This window comes from Physella acuta, unplaced genomic scaffold, assembly GCF_028476545.2.
Source record: "Physella acuta isolate Inbredline_101_S28 unplaced genomic scaffold, ASM2847654v3 ptg000473l, whole genome shotgun sequence".
Taxonomy (NCBI): Eukaryota; Metazoa; Mollusca; class Gastropoda; family Physidae; genus Physella; species Physella acuta.
In genome coordinates this window covers 234230-255593 of record NW_026731992.1, presented here as the reverse complement: position 1 = coordinate 255593, position 21364 = coordinate 234230, and the positions used below count along the sequence as shown (strand labels likewise).

Genomic DNA, 21364 nt, shown 5'->3' with positions numbered 1-21364 from the left:
TCGACTTGAACACGCATACACAATCCCGGCGAAATCTGTTTCCCCTCAGCTGTCGACGGAGCCAGCAGGCGCCATGAAGGAGGCCGTTAGATTAGGACGGCAGTCAAACAAAACCTCGCGACACAGATGGTGGGGACATTTACCGCAAGAAAACCTCACCGGAGGGGCGGGCTGCCATTCTTTTCACATGGTTACACGCTTGTTCCCTCGCAGGTCCCGTCTCTATGTTCCCTCAATGTTCCCGTGTCTCTATGTTCCCACACCACACACACACACCACACCACACACACAAGTATCAAGTTACGCGGCTGGTATTTATCTAAAAGTTACTCGAGCGTGGAAGTCTCTAACCACACACCACACTTCTCACACCAAACACCACACTTCTCACACCACACACCACACTTCTCACACCACACACCACACTTCTCACACCATAAACCACACTTCTCACACCACACACCACACTTCTCACACCACACACCACACTTCTCACACCACACACCACACTTCTCACACCACACACCACACTTCTCACACCACACACCACACTTCTCACACCACACATCACACACCACACTTCTCACACCACACACCAAACTTCTCACACCAAACACCACACTTCTCACACCACACACCACACTTCTCACACCACACACCACACTTCTCACACCACACAAACCACACTTCTCACACCAAACACCACACTTCTCACACCACACAAACCACACTTCTCACACCACACACCACACTTCTCACACCAAACACCACACTTCTCACACCACACAAACCACACTTCTCACACCACACAAACCACACTTCTCACACCACACACCACACTTCTCACATCACACAAACCACACTTCTCACACCACACAAACCACACTTCTAACACCACACAAACCACACTGCTCACACCACACACCACACTTCTCACACCATACTGCTCACACTACACACCAAACACCACACTGCTCACACCACACACACCACATGTTTCACATAACACACACTACACACTTCTTCCTATCGTAATCTCCACATTTTAAAAGTTTTTGGGAAAAAAGTTTTTTTTTTATTCAAAAATATTTTTTTAAATTTAATTATTATTTTTGGTACCAAAAATTTCGAAATTAAAAAAATATGGAAGTTTTTTTCTTTCTTATTTTTATCTAAACTTCTACAATTCGAAAATTAGGATGCATGGTAGGTCTAGGCATGAAAAGTCTATGTCATCATACGTTTGGGAACCATCGATTACACTCATTTTATATTTTTGTATTGGATATAAGCCATTGAAAAATATTTTTAGAATTATTTACCAACTGAGATACTTTTGAAAACCGCCCTCCACCCCTCCTTGAACGGTGGCCAGAGAAATTAATGAAAGTCACAACAATTGTTTTCGTGATAAGATACACAATGCCGGTCAATGGGGTATAGCCTAGCAGTTTATTTCAATTAAATAACATAACACCCCCTACCACCACATCACCCTAACTCTATTAATCCAATATTTTTTTAAAAGGCTAACTACGTTACTATTATATTACCAGTAATTATTTGTTTGCATATTTCTAGCCTTAATAAATAAACCGGTAGTGATCTCCCCTAAACTTTCTCGAATATTCTTATATAAAACAACAGGGGATGGTAACTGGGGATATAGTTATGATCTTTAATCCATTTTAAATACTGAAACTTTTAAAAATAGAATAGAATCTCAGTAAAAAACAATTGCGCACCAAGCGAACGCCTAATAAAGGTGTGTATAATAGTGCGCAATAGTATAAGTACTTTATAAATTTACATTAGTTTTTTGAGAAATCGGAAGTAGCGTAAAGTACTACTTCCGGTCAACGGAAATTACTCAAAATTTAACAGAAGGTAGAGAATTAGATCTTTTACTTACATGTGAAATTTCATTTATCTATCTGAAATAGTACTCAAGTTATAGGCTTTTGAAAAATTCAAAGTAGAAAAAGTACCACTTCCGGTTATCCGAAATCGCTCAAAAGTTGATACGGATCTACGATTTTGATATAATACTTGTATATGAAATTTCATCAACCTAGCTGTAACGGTACTCAAGTTATCGTGTTTACACACGGACACACACACACACACACACACACACACACACACACGGACACACAGACATACGGACAAGATTGCAAAATTATGTTTTTCCGTATCAGTGAGATGTAAAACGTCGAGATTTGCAAAAATCTCGATTTTTTTTTTTTGCACGATTACAAGACTTTCTCTATACTTCGTATATACGAGAAAGTAAAAAGGAAGTCATTTTGTACTTATTTCATGAATGTTATAAAATATTTCATTTAGGTTGAAAAATTTGCTTTCTGGCAACAACCATTTGGAACACTTGGAACCACTTTGAACCACTTGGAACCATTTGTGACCAGCTTTTCAAGTCTATTCTCTGCTGCTGGTGACTGTTTAGTGTCACGTGATTTTTCGCTTGACTTCTGTGAAGATGTGCCGATGTGCAGTTGTGTGCTTGCAAAAGTCAGACACCAGTATTTTGTTTCACATTTTATTTGTACAATTATAATTTTTATTTGACACACATGTAAACATGTATAGCTCTCACTCGACGGCTCACATTGGTGCTATAGTGATGATGGTCACGTCAGTTCAATCATGGCTCCGGTAGGTCACGTCTCCGGTAGGTCACGTCAGTTCAATCATGGCTCCGGTAGGTCACGTCAGTTTAATCATGGCTCCGGTAGGTCACGTCTTCGGTAGGTCACGTCAGTTCAATCATGGCTCCGGTAGGTCACGTCAGTTCAATCATGGCTCCGGCAGGTCACGTCAGTTCAATCATGGCTCCGGTAGGTCACGTCTCCGGCAGGTCACGTCAGTTCAATCATGGCTCCGATAGGTCACGTCAGTTCAATCATGGCTCCGGTAGGTCACGTCAGTTCAATCATGGCTCCGGTAGGTCACGTCTCCGGTAGGTCACGTCAGTTCAATCATGGCTCCGGTAGGTCACGTCTCCGGTAGGTCACGTCAATTCAATCATGGCTCCGGTAGGCCAAAAATAGAATATCTGCATTACCCCCTCCCCCCCTCAATATTACCCGACCCTCACCCATAGAAAGAATATGACCTACATTTTTACCGACACGTATGTTACATATGTTACAATATAGCTATCTGGCAACATTGACTTCATCAATCTACATCATCAGCGACATCATCAATCTACATCATCAATTGACATCATTACATCATCAATCTACATCATCAATCTACATCATCAATCTACATCATGAACCGACATCATCAATCTACATCATCAATCTACAACATCAATCGACATCATCAATCGACATCATCAATCTACATCATCTGCGACATCATCAATTGACATCATCAATCTACATCATCAATCTACATCATCAGCGACATCATCAATATACATCATCAGCGACATCATCATTCGACATCACCTACACCCACACCATCCTTTACCACCGTGCTGACAACAACACATTTAATCCGCACAATGACCCCCCCCCCCATATAGATGTACATACAGCTGGGATAGCCCACATATGGATATACATACAGCTGTTATGCCCCCCCCCCCATATGCTCATTAGCCGATAATCGTATGTTAAATTAAACAAATATTGCACATTTCTCAAATCTCTGTCGAGTCAGTGGCTACCAGTAGCAGTGGCTACCAATGTCTAGCTGATAGAAGTGGTCCCGCCCACGACATAAAATATTGGCCACTCCAAAAATAGATTATAAGGTCATGTGGCCACACTTCCGCTTTAAGAATATACCCGTCGATTCGGCCACTTCCGGTGTAAAAAACTTATTGGTCAGTCAGTTCAACACGTGGGCAACATAATCATAGTCCACTTCCGGTGTTGCACTTAAACGTATAAATAGGTCATAGACAGCCGCCTTATCAATGATGGCTGAGCTAAAAGTCTGGGATGGTTGAGCTAAATGTCTGTGATGGTTGAGCTAAATGTCTGTGATGGCTGAGCTAAATAGTGTGATGGCCCAGCTATTTGAGTATTTTAAAAAGTGTTCAAGGAACTGAAGCGTTTGGCACGTGGCATAAAACGTCTGGAGACTGTCTCCAGAACCAGCCAGAATCTGCTGCAACACATTGGAAGTTGTCCAACTTAGGAAGATGGGAATGGAATGTAAAACGGATGACAACAACATTGCAAGTGTAGGAAGCTGGAGCAGTAGCGTCACAAGGTGGGCTGCGTCACCCGACGCCACTGTGTTAGGATGACCTTGTGGTAACAAGAATGACCTTGTAGTTACATTGAATAGCGAAGAACAAGCGCCTTGTCAAAACTTCAGGAAGAAAGGTTGATCTCAAATATTAAAAACGGTAAAAATAGCGACTCAAAAATTTCCTAGAAAAGTGGATGAAGACGACACAAATATCTTGTCACGTCATTCGAAGATGGATCACGTGACTTCAACAATGACGTGTAACCATTTTGTACACACGAGATTTGCATATCTACTGAGATGTCATCGTCTGGACACTTCCGCCCTGACATGCGCAGTCCACTGGTTCTAGAGTCCACCAAGTATCCAGATAAACTCCCGGCCGGCTGTAGGCTGTCCTCCCAGCCGGCTGTAGGCTGTCCTCCCAGCTGATACCGATGAATCTAACATCGGGGTCATGGGTCGGTTTGAACTGAGGTATGGTTTAGCGGGGTCAGGGGTCAGCTTTAAAACAAGCGCACGTAGTCCTTATAGTCAGCACACTCGGCGTGCGGCTGTGTGGTGGGGCGGGGCAGCGTGTTGGCCGAGGGCAGGGCGCCGTAGCCGGACATCTGGTAGTGCTGTGACGTGACGTTACTCATCTGGTGGGAGCCGGGCATGACGTGCATGCCGGGCAGCGAGTAGGGTGAGTCCATGCTGCTGCCGTAGTGGTGGTAGCTGTTGTAGTTCTGCTGCCCGTACTGAGCTTGACCGTTGCTGAGAGCGTAGTGCGGGCGTTGCATGCAGCTGCTCAGGTCGGGCTGGAACATCGGGTTGGCAGGGTTCCAGACATCCGCGCTGTCCCTCCGCGTCTGACTCGGCGTCACGGGGTGCAGGAGCGGGGAGGGGGCGGGCGGCTTGTAGTCTATTGGGGAGACGGAGGCGGGGGGAGGGGAGGCCTTCAGCTCCTTCTTGGGGGGCGGGGTGCTGGTGGTGCCGCCATTCTGGGCCGAGCTGCTGTTGCTGTTGCTGTTGGCTGCTGTCCCGCTGTTGGTGCTCTTTTTCTGGTCAGCGGCCTTGGCCTGTTGGCGGCACTTGGCGCGTCGGTTCTTGAACCAGACCTGGAACAGGGAATATCACAGGTCAGTGGTGGTCAGTGGTCAGTGGTCAGTGGTCGTTAGTCAGTGGTCAGTGGTCAGTGGTCAGTGGTCAGTGGTCGATAGTCAGTGGTCGATAGTCAGTGGTCGATAGTCAGTGGTCGATAGTCAGTGGTCGATAGTCAGTGGTTGATAGTCAGTGGTCAGTGGTCAGTGGTCGCTGGTCAGTGGTCGATAGTCAGTGGTCGATAGTCAGTGGTCGATAGTCAGTGGTCGATAGTCAGTGGTTGATAGTCAGTGGTCAGTGGTCAGTGGTCGCTGGTCAGTGGTCGATAGTCAGTGGTCGATAGTCAGTGGTCAGTGGTTGATAGTCAGTGGTTGATACTCAGTGGTCGATAGTCAGTGGTCGATAGTCAGTGGTCGATAGTCAGTGGTCAGTGGTCGAGGGTCAGTGGGTAGGGGCTTGTACCAGGCAGGAACTGTTTGTACCAGGCAGGAACTGTTTGTACCAGGCAGGAACTGTTTGTACCAGGGTCTTGCAAATCACGTGATCCACATAATCAGGCCAGTTGGTCAAGGGGGGGGGGGGGGGAGTCGTGCTCGTAGGGGGTGGGGGTGGGGGTCGTGCCTGGAGAGGAGGCAAACAAGTCCCGTGACTCGTGTCAATATTAGCTCGCCCCGGGTCAACAGGCAGGGACGTCCGCGCTGCCCTAAGTGCTGTTTGCTCGAGTTACGTCACGGCGGTCAGTGACGGGCTGTACGGGGCTGTCGTCATGGCGGTGACGTGGTCAGTCGGTCACGTGTCTCCGGCACCGTCAGGTGACACGCCGGTCTTTGATTGGAGGGCGGGGTGGGGGGAGATCTAAAAACTTGTCACAACAAAACTTTAGTAGATCTAAAAACTTGTCACAACAAAACTTTAGTAGATCTAAAAACTTGTCACAACAAACTTTAGTAGATCTAAAAACTTGTCACAACAAAACTTTAGTAGGAGATCTAAAAACTTGTCACAACAAAACTTTAGTAGGAGATCTAAAAACTTGTCACAACAAAACTTTAGGAGATCTAAAAACTTGTCACAACAAAACTTTAGTAGATCTAAAAACTTGTCACAACAAAACTTTAGGAGATCTAAAAACTTGTCACAACAAAACTTTAGCAGGAGACCCTATTCTCACGTGACCCTATTCTCACTTGACCCTATTCTCACGTGACCCTATTCTCACGTGACCCTATTCTCACGTGACCCTATTGTCACGTGACCCTATTCTCACGTGACCCTTTTCTCACGTGACCCTATTCTCACGTGACCCTATTCTCACGTGACCCTATTCTCACGTGACCCTAGCTAGTGGAGCTGGCCTATGTGTACACATAGACCTGACCTTGAAAACTCAAGGCCGTTAAGGCCTGGCCGGCAGATAAGCGCCGGTTTAGCCGGTTTAGCCGGCTAATCCGAGCTTACGCGAGGTTCAATACTGCAGCAATTTTGTGCTGACTCGGCTCATTCGCCGTCAGTAGAAGCATGCTATTTGCCGTCAGTAGAAGCATGCTATTTGCCGTCAGTAGAAGCATGGTATTTGCCGTCAGTAGAAGCATGCTATTTGCCGTCAGTAGAAGCATGCTATTTGCCGTCAGTAGAAGCATGGTATTTGCCGTCAGTAGAAGCATGCTATTTGCCGTCAGTAGAAGCATGGTATTTGCCGTCAGTAGAAGCATGCTATTTGCCGTCAGTAGAAGCATGGTATTTGCCGTCAGTAGAAGCATGCTATTTGCCGTCAGTAGAAGCATGCTATTTGCCGTCAGTAGAAGCATGGTATTTGCCGTCAGTAGAAGCATGCTATTTGCCGTCAGTAGAAGCATGGTATTTGCCGTCAGTAGAAGCATGGTATTTGCCGTCAGTAGAAGCATGCTATTTGCCGTCAGTAGAAGCATGCTATTTGCCGTCAGTAGAAGCATGGTATTTGCCGTCAGTAGAAGCATGCTATTTGCCGTCAGTAGAAGCATGCTATTTGCCGTCAGTAGAAGCATGGTATTTGCCGTCAGTAGAAGCATGCTATTTGCCGTCAGTAGAAGCATGGTATTTGCCGTCAGTAGAAGCATGGTATTTGCCGTCAGTAGAAGCATGCTATTTGCCGTCAGTAGAAGCATGCTATTTGCCGTCAGTAGAAGCATGGTATTTGCCGTCAGTAGAAGCATGCTATTTGCCGTCAGTAGAAGCATGGTATTTGCCGTCAGTAGAAGCATGGTATTTGCCGTCAGTAGAAGCATGCTATTTGCCGTCAGTAGAAGCATGCTATTTGCCGTCAGTAGAAGCATGCTATTTGCCGTCAGTAGAAGCATGGTATTTGCCGTCAGTAGAAGCACCACCCACACATAAAGAGTAAGAGAGTGTGTGTGGGGGGGGGGGGGTGAGACTGACCTGGACACGTGACTCGGGCAAGTTGATCTTGAGCGCCACCTCCTCGCGCATGAAGATGTCGGGGTAGCGGGTCTTTGAGAACAGGTTCTCCAGGATATCGAGCTGGGAGCGGGTGAAGGTCGTTCTCTCACGGCGCTGTTTGCGCGGGTTGGCTGGGGAGAGATGCCATGGCATAAATGTCATGTCATAAATGTCATGTCACTTATGTCATGTCACTTATGTCATGTCACTTATGTCATGTCACTTATGGCATGTCACTAATGTCATGTCACTAATGGCATGTCATAAAAGTTGTGTAATAATTTTGCTGTGCCGTCAAGCGCGAGTGTACACATGTGACGTCACAAGTATGTCGACTTGTAGAAAATCAATTGTACATTGGATTCCTTGGTGAGCATGTTGGCCTAAGACTCCCTTATTAGAGGTGGCGCTGCAGTCAAAGAATGGCCGCTGGCAGAAATGAAAAACAAACAAGGGGAAGCCATCTAATCAGGGGCTGTCTCATAATTACTTCCCTTGGCTGTCAGGTGTACATGAAGAAGTTGCAATACCTGCCGGAAATTGCCGGCTAATCAGTTGCCGGCTAATCAGTTGCCAGTGTTGCCGGTTGGACTTAAAACACAACATCAGCCTCACACAACATCAGCCTCACACAACATCAGCCGTGGACACACAACATCAGCCTTACACAACATCAGCCTCACGCAACATCAGCCTCACACAACATCAGCCACACACAACATCAGCCTCACACAACATCAGCCTCACACAACATCAGCCTCACACAACATCAGCCTCACACAACATCAGCCGTGGACACACAACATCAGCCTCACACAACATCAGCCACACACAACATCAGCCTCACACAACATCAGCCTCACACAACATCAGCCTCACACAACATCAGCCGTGGACACACAACATCAGCCTCACACAACATCAGCCACACACAACATCAGCCACACACAACATCAGCCACAACATCAGCCTCACACAACATCAGCCTCACACAACATCAGCCTCACACAACATCAGCCTCACACAACATCAGCCGTGGACACACAACATCAGCCTCACACAACATCAGCCACACACAACATCAGCCTCACACAACATCAGCCTCACACAACATCAGCCTCACACAACATCAGCCGTGGACACACAACATCAGCCTCACACAACATCAGCCTCACACAACATCAGCCGTGGACACACAACATCAGCCTCACACAACATCAGCCACACACAACATCAGCCACACACAACATCAGCCACAACATCAGCCTCACACAACATCAGCCTCACACAACATCAGCCTCACACAACATCAGCCGTGGACACACAACATCAGCCTCACACAACATCAGCCACACACAACATCAGCCACACACAACATCAGCCACAACATCAGCCTCACACAACATCAGCCTCACACAACATCAGCCGTGGACACACAACATCAGCCACAACATCAGCCGTGGACACACAACATCAGCCACAACATCAGCCGTGGACACACAACATCAGCCGTGGACACACAACATCAGCCGTGGACACGCAACATCAGCCTTACACAACATCAGCCGTGGACACACAACATCAGCCTTACACAACATCAGCCGTGGACACACAACATCAGCCTCACACAACATCAGCCGTGGACACACAACATCAGCCACACACAACATCAGCCGTGGACACACAACATCAGCCACAACATCAGCCTCACACAACATCAGCCTCACACAACATCAGCCGTGGACACACAACATCAGCCACAACATCAGCCGTGGACACACAACATCAGCCACAACATCAGCCGTGGACACACAACATCAGCCGTGGACACACAACATCAGCCGTGGACACACAACATCAGCCACAACATCAGCCGTGGACACACAACATCAGCCACAACATCAGCCGTGGACACACAACATCAGCCTCACACAACATCAGCCGTGGACACACAACATCAGCCTCACACAACATAAGCCGTGGACACACAACATCAGCCACAACATCAGCCGTGGACACACAACATCAGCCGTGGACACACAACATCAGCCACAACATCAGCCGTGGACACACAACATCAGCCGTGGACACACAACATCAGCCGTGGACACACAACATCAGCCTCACACAACATCAGCCGTGGACACACATCATCAGCCGTGGACACAACATCAGCCACAACATCAGCCGTGGACACGCAACATCAGCCGTGGACACACATCATCAGCCGTGGACACACAACATCAGCCACAACATCAGCCGTGGACACACATCATCAGCCGTGGACACACAACATCAGCCTCACACAACATCAGCCGTGGACACACATCATCAGCCGTGGACACACAACATCAGCCGTGGACACACAATATCAGCCGTGGACACACAACATCAGCCTCACACAACATCAGCCGTGGACACACAACATCAGCCTCACACAACATCAGCCGTGGACACACAACATCAGCCGTGGACACACAACATCAGCCTCACACAACATCAGCCGTGGACACACAATATGTCTGACTGAAGCTGTTTTCTGACTAAGTCAAATGTTTGACTTGGTCAAATGTCCGATGCTTAAAGTCACGCCCCCCCCCCCCCCCACACACACACAGCACGGACTAGCATTCATCTTGTGACCAAATGGATGGCACTCATCAATCCGCCATTTTGTTTGTCCCCATATCCTGTCCATCAACGCCCCCCCCCAGCACTCCTGCCAGAGTTTTGTTGGGTTGATGGGAGAAGCAAACATTGGGAGGTGGCTAATGAAGATCGGCTCATTAATTGATCTCTCATTAGCTGTGTTTTAATGGTGGGGGGGGGCGCAAGTTGAGGAGGGACTGATGTGTCCGACACGCTCTTGTCAGGGGGCATTTGTCTGGTGTGTTGACGTCATTTGTCTGGTGTGTTGACGTCATTTGTCTGGTGTTTGACGTCATTTGTCTGGTGTGTTGACGTCATTTGTATGGTCATCACCGAAACGTGATGACGTCAGAACCTCCGAGACTTCCGGTTCCCATCCCCAAGCAGAGCCTCCCCACGTGAAAGCAAGCCATGAAACCACGGTAAGACAAGCTGGGAGAAGGCGACACTTGAGACAGTAAAACAAACAAACCGTTCACGGCCTGATTAACACCTCCCCCCCCCTCCCCCCGCAACCCACCCCTCAGAAGACTCGTGGCCCGGCCCATTATTTCTCCACGAGGCCGAGCCCGGCCCTGCTAGCGGTGCTTAAGTGACGGGCTGATCAAAATGCAATTTTCCCATTGAGGGCGGGGGGTGTGAGGCGTGACTGAATGAATGGCGCCAGAAAACACCGGAGACATTCCGTCAAAGGCCGACAGAGAAAAGGCCGGTCTCAAGAATGGAAGGGAGGGGGGGGGCTATCAAACGGACTGAAAGAAACTCGACATTCGACCTAATATTACGTCGGGATATTTCAGGCTCCATTACAAATGGGGAACAATACAAGCACAATCTACAGCACCACAAACACAATCCACAACACCACAAACACAATCCACACAACCACAAGCACAATCCACACCACCACAAACACAATCCACAACACCACAAACACAATCCACAAGCACAATCCACACCACCACAAACACAATCCACAGCACCACAAATGCAATCCACAACCACAATCCACACAACCACAAACACAATCCACAGCACCACAAACACAATCCACACAACCACAAGCACAATCCACACCACCACAAACACAATCCACAGCACCACAAACACAATCCACACCACCACAAACACAATCCACAACACCACAAACACAATCCACAACACCACAAACACAATCCACACAACCACAAGCACAATCCACACCACCACAAACACAATCCACAACACCACAAACACAATCCACACCACCACAACCACAATCCACACCACCACAAACACAATCCACAACACCACAAACACAATCCACAGCACCACAAACACAATCCACAACCACAATCCACACCACCACAAACACAATCCACAACCACAATCCACACCACCACAAACACAATCCACAAGCACAATCCACACCACCACAAACACAATCCACAAACACAATCCACTACACCACAAACACAATCCACACCACCACAAACACAATCCACACAACCACAAACACAATCCACAACCACAATCCACAGCACCACAAACACAATCCACAACACCACAAACACAATCCACAACACCACAAACACAATCCACAACACCACAAACACAATCCACACCACCACAAACACAATCAACAGCACCACAAACACAATCCACACAACCACAAACACAATCCACACCACCACAAACACAATCCACAAACACAATCCACACCACCACAAACACAATCCACACAACCACAAACACAATCCACACCACCACAAACACAATCCACACCACCACAAACACAATCCACAAACACAATCCACACAACCACAAACACAATCCACACAACCACAAACACAATCCACACCACCACAAACACAATCCACAAACACAATCCACACCACCACAAACACAATCCACACAACCACAAACACAATCCACACCACCACAAACACAATCCACACCACCACAAACACAATCCACACCACCACAAACACAATCCACACCACCACAAACACAATCCACACCACCACAAACACAATCCACACAACCACAAACACAATCCACACCACCACAAACACAATCCACACAACCACAAACACAATCCTCTAGGCGACAAATTGCCCAGTAGACCAAATTTAACGGCATGCATATGCTGTTAAATATTTAACGTGACCGGCACTAGGTTTAACGTGACCGGCTCTTGGTTTAACGTGACCGGCGCTAGGTTTAACGTGACAAGCGCTAGGTTTAACGTGACCGGCGCTAGGTTTAACGTGACCGGCGCTACGTTTAACGTGACCGGCTCTAGGTTTAACGTGACAAGCGCTAGGTTTAACGTGATCTGCTGTCATGGGCGGCAGAATTTGTCAACTGTTGCATGAGTTGATCGTGATGGTAAAGATGGTAGGCTGGTGATGGTATGGTAGAGATGGTTGGGTGGTATTGTATGGTAGAGATGGTATGGTAGAGATGGTTGGGTGGTGTTGTATGGTAGAGATGGTAGGCTGGATATGATAGAGATGGTAGGCTAGAGATGGTATACTGGTGATAGTATGGTAGGCTGGTGATGGCATGGTAGAGTTGGTAGGCTGGTGATGGTATAATGGTGACAGTATTGTAGAGATGGTATGCTGGTAATGTTTTGGTGGAGATGGTAGGCTGGTGATGGTATGGTAAAGATGGTAGGCTGGTGATGGTAGGTTGAAGATGGTAATGTAGATATAGAACAAACAACGAACGAACTTACAATCAAGTTCTGCCGCCCATGGAGCTGGGGAAATGAAAAAAAGTCAAAATTTTAATCCGGCCGTCGTATTGGGTTATTAGATGTCTAGCCGTCCATGTGAACAAATGTCTAGCCGTCCATGTGAACAAATGTCTAGCCGTCCATGTGAACAATTGTCTAGCCGTCCATGTGAACAAATGTCTAGCCGTCCATGTGAACAAATGTCTAGCCGTCCATGTGAACAAATGTCTAGCCGTCCATGTGAACAAATGTCTAGCCGTCCATGTGAACAAATGTCTGGCCGTCCATGTGAACAATTGTCTGGCCGTCCATGTGAACAAATGTCTAGCCGTCCATGTGAACAATTGTCTAGCCGTCCATGTGAACAAATGTCTAGCCGTCCATGTGAACAAATGTCTGGCCGTCCATGTGAACAATTGTCTGGCCGTCCATGTGAACAAATGTCTAGCCGTCCATGTGAACAAATGTCTGGCCGTCCATGTGAACAAATGTCTGGCCGTCCATGTGAACAAATGTCTGGCCGTCCATGTGAACAAATGTCTAGCCGTCCATGTGAACAAATGTCTAGCCGTCCATGTCTAAGTTGCAAGTGACAACACACATCTAAATACCGACATGAGATATAATCATGGTAGCCGAACTCATTCACCATAGCGCACACACTGTACACCTCTTGGTGTACTGGTGTTGTGGTGTCGTGATGTACTGGTGTTTTGGTGTCGTGGTGTACTGGTGTCGTGGTGTACTGGTGTCGTGGTGTACTGGTGTCGTGGTGTACTGGTGTATTGGTGTACTAGTGTCGTGGTGTACTGGTGTCGTGGTGTACTGGTGTATTGGTGTACTGGTGTCGTATGTCGTGGTGTACTGGTGTCGTGTGTCGTGGTGTACTAGTGTCGTGGTGTACTGGGGTCGTGGTGTACTGGGGTCGTGGTGTACTGGGGTCGTGGTGTACTGGTGTCGTATGTCGTGGTGTACTGGTGTACTGGTGTCGTGTGTCGTGGTGTACTGATGTCGTGGTGTACTGGTGTCGTGGTGTACTGGTGTTGTGTGTCGTGGTGTACGGGTGTTGTGTGTCGTGGTGTACTGGTGTACTGGTGTCGTGGTGTACTGGTGTTTTGGTGTACTGGTGTTGTGGTGTCGTGATGTACTGGTGTTTTGGTGTCGTGGTTTCGTGGTGTACTGGTGTATTGGTGCTGTGATGTACTGGTGTTTTGGTGTTGTGGTGTACTGGTGTCGTGGTGTACTGGTGTATTGGTGTCGTGGTGTCGTGGTGTACTGGTGTCGTGGTGTACTGGTGTATTGGTGTCGTGATGTACTGGTGTTTTGGTGTACTGGTGTCGTGGTGTACTGGTGTATTGGTGTCGTGATGTACTGGTGTCGTGGTGTACTGGTGTATTGGTGTCGTGATGTACTGGTGTAGTGGTGTACTGGTGTCGCGGTGTACTGGTGTCGTATATCGTGTGTCGTGGTTCGTCTTGTAACCAAGTTCGAAACTCGGGGCAACAGCTTTGCAACACCCCCCCCCCCCCCCCACTTTACAAGCGATTGTGGGGCTGCCGGCTCAAATCATTAAACTTCAAGTTAGTTCTTACAACAGCTGGGTGCTCTAAAAACAGAAACTTTCATCCGATAGGACGCAGTCTTCAAACCTCTCACGTCACACGGAGCTAAACGTGCGACACACACACGCATGTACACACCCGGCCAACACACGTGTGGTTATGTACACAACTATTTTTAGAACTTGATCTACAAAGGTTTCGATAAACATTCACCCACATTTGGTACCCGACTGATTTAAGAAGGTCATGCATGAAGGTCATTATTGCCTAACTGACCTCTGCTGACCAGTGACACGTCACAACCAGCTGACCACTGACAGCCAACCAATCACAGCACCGTAAAGTTGACTGGTAAAAACGGGGGGGGGGGGGGGGAGGAGAGTTTGTGTGCCGGTCAATGTGTGTAAAGAGGGGGGGGGGGCACGTTTGTGGGGGGGGGGGAGATAAAGGGGTAAAGTTTTTTTGGAGGGGTGGGTAAGATTGTATGGGAGGAACTTGTGAGAGATGGGGGGGGGGGAGTTTGTGGGGGGAGGGGCCTTGTGAGGGAGGGGGGTTGTGGTGGGGGGGGGGGGGAGTTTGCGTAAAGCTAATGGGTAAAGTCAGGGAGAAAAAAGTTGGGGGGGGGGGGGGGGGAAGGGGAGGAAGTAGATAGAGAATAGTTTGGGTAAAGTTTGTTGAGGTTAAGTTTGTTGGGGTAAAGTTTGTTGGGGTAAAGTTTGAGGTAAAGTTTGTTGAGGTAAAGTTTGTTGAGGTAAAGTTTGTTGAGGTAAAGTTTGTTGAGGTAAAGTTTGTTGAGGTAAAGTTTGTTGAGGTAAAGTTTGTTGAGGTAAAGTTTGTTGAGGTAAAGTTTGAGATAAAGTTTGTTGCGGTAAAGTTTTTGAGGTAAAGTTTGGGGTAAAGTTTGTTAAGGTAAAGTTTGTTGAGGTAAAGTTTGTTGAGGTAAAGTTTGTTGAGGTAAAGTTTGTTGAGGTAAAGTTTGTTGAGGTAAAGTTTGGGGTAAAGTTTGATGAGGTAAAGTTTGTTGAGGTAAAGTTTGTTGAGGTAAAGTTTGTTGAGGTAAAGTTTGTTGAGGTAAAGTTTGTTGAGGTAAAGTTTGTTGAGGTAAAGTTTGTTGAGGTAAAGTTTGGGGTAAAGTTTGTTAAAGTTTGTTGAGGTAAAGTTTGAGGTAAAGTTTGAGGTAAAGTTTGTTGAGGTAAAGTTTGTTGAGGTAAAGTTTGTTGAGGTAAAGTTTGTTGAGGTAAAGTTTGTTGAGGTAAAGTTTGTTGAGGTAAAGTTTGTTGAGGTAAAGTTTGTTGAGGTAAAGTTTGTTGAGGTAAAGTTTGTTGAGGTAAAGTTTGTTGAGGTAAAGTTTGTTGAGGTAAAGTTTGTTGAGGTAAAGTTTGGGGTAAAGTTTGTTAAAGTTTGTTGAGGTAAAGTTTGAGGTAAAGTTTGAGGTAAAGTTTGAGATAAAGTTTGTTGAGGTAAAGTTTGTTGAGGTAAAGTTTGTTGAGGTAAAGTTTGTTGAGGTAAAGTTTGAGGTAAAGTTTGGGGTGACTTACAGAACATGTCGTTTTGGTAGCCCATGGCCGGGTGCAGCAGGTCCACGTTGGGTGTGCTCAGGGACAGGCCGTTGACGCTGTAGGGGCCGGGCTTGGGGGAGTGGCTGTGGCCCAGGCCATGGCCGTGCACGTGCGCATGGCCATGTGACGTAGGTGGGTAGGCCATGCTGGCCATGGCGCGTGAGTCGTGTGTGGGCGGGGACACGACGTCACTCAGCTGGTGGGAGGAGTTGTGGATCTGAAACAGTCAACATCATCGTTAAAACATCATCGTTAGAACATCATCGTTAGAACATCATCGTTAGAACAATATCGTTAGAACATCATCGTTAGAACATCATCGTTAGAACATCATCGTTAGAACATCATCGTTAGAACATCATCGTTAGAACATCATCGTTAGAACATCATCGTTAGAACATCATCGTTAGAACATCATCGTTAGAACAATATCGTTAGAACATCATCGTTAGAACATCATCGTTAGAACATCATCGTTAGAACATCATCGTTAGAACATCATCGTTAGAACATCATCGTTAGAACATCATCGTTAGAACATCATCGTTAGAACATCATCGTTAGAACATCATCGTTAGAACATCATCGTTAGAACATCAGGGTGATACTTAATCATTAGAATAGTATGATGGTATCTCGTTATATACATTTCAGTTAATAAATTTGGTATATCGTTATATACATTTCAGTTAATAAATTTACAATAGTGATGAAGGTTTTTGAGGGAAAGGCCATGAGAGAGAGGCCATGAGAGAGAGGCCATGAGAGAGGCCATGAGAGAGGCCATGAGAGAGGCCATGAGAGAGAGGCCATGAGAGAGGCCTTGAGAGAGGCCATGAGAGAGAGGCCATGAGAGAGGCCATGAGAGAGGCCATGAGGGAGAGGCCATGAGAGAGGCCATGAGAGAGGCCATGAGAGAGGCCATGAGAGAGGCCATGAGGGAGAGGCCATGAGAGAGGCCATGAGAGAGGCCATGAGAGAGGCCATGAGAGAGTGGCCATGAGAGAGGCCATGAGGGAGAGCACAAACCTGCTGAGGGTCGATCACGTGATCCAGACTGTGATGCAACACGTGCTGTGAGTGAGGAAAGATGGCCGCGTGTGCTCGACCTTCACCTTGGCTGTGATAAGCTTCTCCTTGCCAGTCTGAAATTTAACAACAACAAAAAGTTGATACTTTTGACACTAGTACTGCTACTTATAGTGTATACATGTATGTAGTACTGCTACTATAGTGTATACATGTAACTAGTACTGCTAATATAGTGTATACATGTAACTAGTACTGCTAATATAGTGTATACATGTAACTAGTACTGCTAATATAGTGTATACATGTAAGTAGTACTGCTACTTTATTGTATACATGTATGTAGTACTGCTATTATATTGTATACATGTATGTAGTACTGCTATTATATTGTATACATGTATGTAGTACTGCTACTATAGTGTATACATGTAAGTAGTACTGCTACTTTATTGTATACATGTATGTAGTACTGCTGCTTTATTGTATACATGTATGTAGTACTGCTATTATATTGTATACATGTATGTAGTACTGCTACTATAGTGTATACATGTAAGTAGTACTGCTACTTTATTGTATACATGTATGTAGTACTGCTGCTTTATTGTATACATGTATGTAGTACTGCTATTATATTGTATACATGTATGTAGTACTGCTATTATATTGTATACATGTATGTAGTACTGCTATTATATTGTATACATGTATGTAGTACTGCTATTATATTGTATATATGTATGTAGTACTGCTATTATATTGTACGAGCCGACCCGCGGCGTATCATACGCCGCTATTTAGTTTATTTTCTACTTTTTAGTAATTCATAATTTGTGAATTCTGCTGAATGCTGCCACTGAAAATATTTGTTTTAAAACACTAAAACCTCCTTCCCCCCCCCCCCCCCCCCCCCCACGTGAAAGCAGCCACCACTTAGTTATTCCCCTAAGTATAAAATAGTTTTAAACTAAATTATCTGCCCCTAATAACCGTCACTAAACCCGGCTCTACGATGTAAACATTTAGCGTGAACTACAGCTCACCAGACCATGTGAGGGTGGTTGCGATATGCCTAGAGAGGAAGAGAGGGGACTGCTCGGCGCGCTTATATATATATAGATAGATGTCTGTAGTACTGCTACTATATTGTGGTCCTATATTACAGTAATAATGCCGGCTGCCGGTTAGAGCGGTTGTCTCCCCCCCCCCCCCCCCCCCCATCCCGGGCTGCCGATCATGAACCAATACATACAACAATTGTTGGTGATGGGCCAGCCGTCTGTTGCGGGCATATACAACATTGATCTGCCCAGCGGGCATATACAACATTGATCTGCCCAGCGGGCATATACAACATTGATCTGCCCAGCGGTACCGCGGTCACGTGGTCGGACAGATGTTGCCTGATTTACCACGCCAAGATGTTTACCTGGCTCACACAAGTAGCCGGAATGCCGGTTAACCGCAATGCCGGATAGTCGGCCTGTTTCAGCCAACAACCCCGACAATAGCAACCCTGTTTGTGGCCAACCCAGTGAGTTATGTTTGTGGCCAACCCAGTCAGTTATGTTTGTGGCCAACCCAGTTAGTTATGTTTGTGGCCAACCCAGTTATGTTTGTGGCCAACCCAATCAGTTATGTTTGTGGCCAATCCAATCAGTTATGTTTGTGGCCAACCCAGTTATGTTTGTGGCCAACCCAGTCAGTTATGTTTGTGGCCAACCCAGTTATGTTTGTGGCCAACCCAGTTATGTTTGTGGCCAACCCAGTTATGTTTGTGGCCAACCCAGTTATGTTTGTGGCCAACCCAGTCAGTTATGTTTGTGGCCAACCCAGTCAGTTATGTTTGTGGCCAACCCAATCAGTTATGTTTGTGGCCAACCCAGTTATGTTTGTGGCCAACCCAGTTAGTTATGTTTGTGGCCAACCCAATCAGTTATGTTTGTGGCCAACCCAGTTATGTTTGTGGCCAACCCAGTTATGTTTGTGGCCAACCCAGTCAGTTATGTTTGTGGCCAACCCAATCAGTTATGTTTGTGGCCAACCCAGTTATGTTTGTGGCCAACCCAGTTATGTTTGTGGCCAACCCAGTCAGTTATGTTTGTGGCCAACCCAGTTATTTATGTTTGTGGCCAACCCAGTTATGTTTGTGGCCAACCCAGTTATGTTTGTGGCCAACCCAGTCAGTTATGTTTGTGGCCAACCCAGTTATGTTTGTGGCCAACCCAATCAGTTATGTTTGTGGCCAACCCAGTCAGTTATGTTTGTGGCCAACCCAATCAGTTATGTTTGTGGCCAACCCAGTCAGTTATGTTTGTGGCCAACCCAGTTAGTTATGTTTGTGGCCAACCCATGTTGAACTATAGATGCCGCCACATTGCTTGTATGTGGACTCGATGACTTGATGACTTACGGCATGTAAAATACCTAAATACGAATGGATTAAAAAGTTTCATCGATTTGTATTGGTTTATTGGTTTGGACTACAACCCTCTAGAATGGTTGTCATGATTTAGTCCAAATAGACAACCCACTATATTAGTACTGAGACTATAATGTTTAGTAGAGAAATAAAATGTTTAGGACTTTGATGTAATGTTTAGTAAAGAATTGTTTAAAAATCATTAAAAAGTTTTAATAACAAGCTTTTATGTAATAATGCACTTTAAAGTAGAAAATACATGATTTTCTTTAAATATATAATACTACACTATTTAAATTGCTATAAAGAAAAGCGTGGATCTCCTCTTTAATATTAGTCAAGGTATCCAAAAGATAAAAAAGTGACCCACGCTTTTCTTTATAGTTATTTAAATAGTAGTATATTATTATATATTTAAAGAAAATTATTCGTTTTGTACTTTTTAGCGCATTATTACATAAAAACTTGTTATTAAAACGTTTTTTATGAAAAAAATTCAGTACTTTAAATTTTGTATTTACAATAGAGTTGCATGACTAAAAACTATTGCGCACCCAAAGAAAATGATAACGCGCGTATAATAGTGCGGAATAGTTGGGTAAGACTGCCTACTAATTTGGTCAAAATTTTAATGAATTCATACAAAATTAATTAGGCATCAAATTAAGTCACATTTAATTCTCTTCATGTCTTGACCCACGTGCGAGCTTTGAACTGTATCTGTCAGTTAGAAATGCCCGAAATTTCGCTCGGGCATTTCGAACTAGACTGACGACAGACAGACCGAGAAAGTAAGTTTAAAAAATTCATAAAAACATTTTAATAACAACCTTTTATGTAATAATGCACTAAAAAAGTAGAAAATAAATTATACCCTACTTTTTAAAAAAGTATAAGAAAAGCGTGGGTCACTTTAGTATCTATTGGATACATTTACTTATAAGAAAAGAGACCCATGCTTTTCTTTATAGTTATTTAAATAGTAGTCTATAATTTATTTTCTACATTTTAGTGCATTATTAACAGCTTGTTATTAAAACGTTTTTATGAATTTTTTCCCGTTTTTTTTATTTTTTTTAAAATTTACAGTTGCAAGACTTAAAACCAATGCGCACCTATTGAACGTGATAACGCGTGTATAATAGTGCGGAATAGTTGGAGAAGACTGCCTACTAATTTGGACACAATTTTAATTAATTCATTTAAAAAAATAGTCAAATTTAATGTCAGATTGCATGTCTTCATGTCTTGACCTAAGTGCCAACTTTAAACCGTATCTGTCAGAAGTGCCCGAAATTTCGCAAGGGCGTTTCGATCTGGACTGACGAAAGAGACAGTAAGTTTAAAAAAAGCTTGTAATAATAAAAATGTTTAGGACTTTGCTATAATGTTTAGTACACTGATGGATACTTTGATACAAATGTGTAGTTTGCTGAATAAAGGTTTAGAATGTTAATGTTATAATTAGTTTGTTTAATACGTAGACACGTATGACCGACGGCCATGCGACAAATTACAGACCCCATAAACAACACATAACAGACGGACCAACAAAAAATTCATAAAAAACGTTTTAATAACAGGCTTTTATGTTATAATGCACTAAAAAGTAGAAAATAAATCATTTTCTTTAAATATATACACTACTATTTAAATAACTATAAAGAAA

General features: G+C 45.2%; 1 protein-coding gene across 3 annotated transcripts in view; it reads right to left on the bottom strand.

Annotated features, from left to right (window-relative positions):
* Window positions 1-2549: 2549 nt before the first annotated feature.
* LOC131943945 (homeobox protein OTX2-B) overlaps window positions 2550-21364 on the bottom strand; it is a 37109-nt gene continuing 18294 nt past the window's right edge. For 2 of the 3 annotated variants that reach the window (XM_059304336.1, XM_059304338.1), the window contains 5 exons: window positions 17271-17386; window positions 16221-16458; window positions 13121-13144; window positions 7729-7880; window positions 2550-5330 (listed from right to left, as the gene is read on the bottom strand). In XM_059304336.1, coding sequence (XP_059160319.1) covers window positions 4737-5330; window positions 7729-7880; window positions 13121-13144; window positions 16221-16458; window positions 17271-17386 — 1124 coding nt within the window. In that variant the 3' untranslated portion in view covers window positions 2550-4736. The remainder of the gene's footprint in view (window positions 5331-7728; window positions 7881-13120; window positions 13145-16220; window positions 16459-17270; window positions 17387-21364) is intronic. The other variant, XM_059304337.1, reaches the window with a different exon arrangement.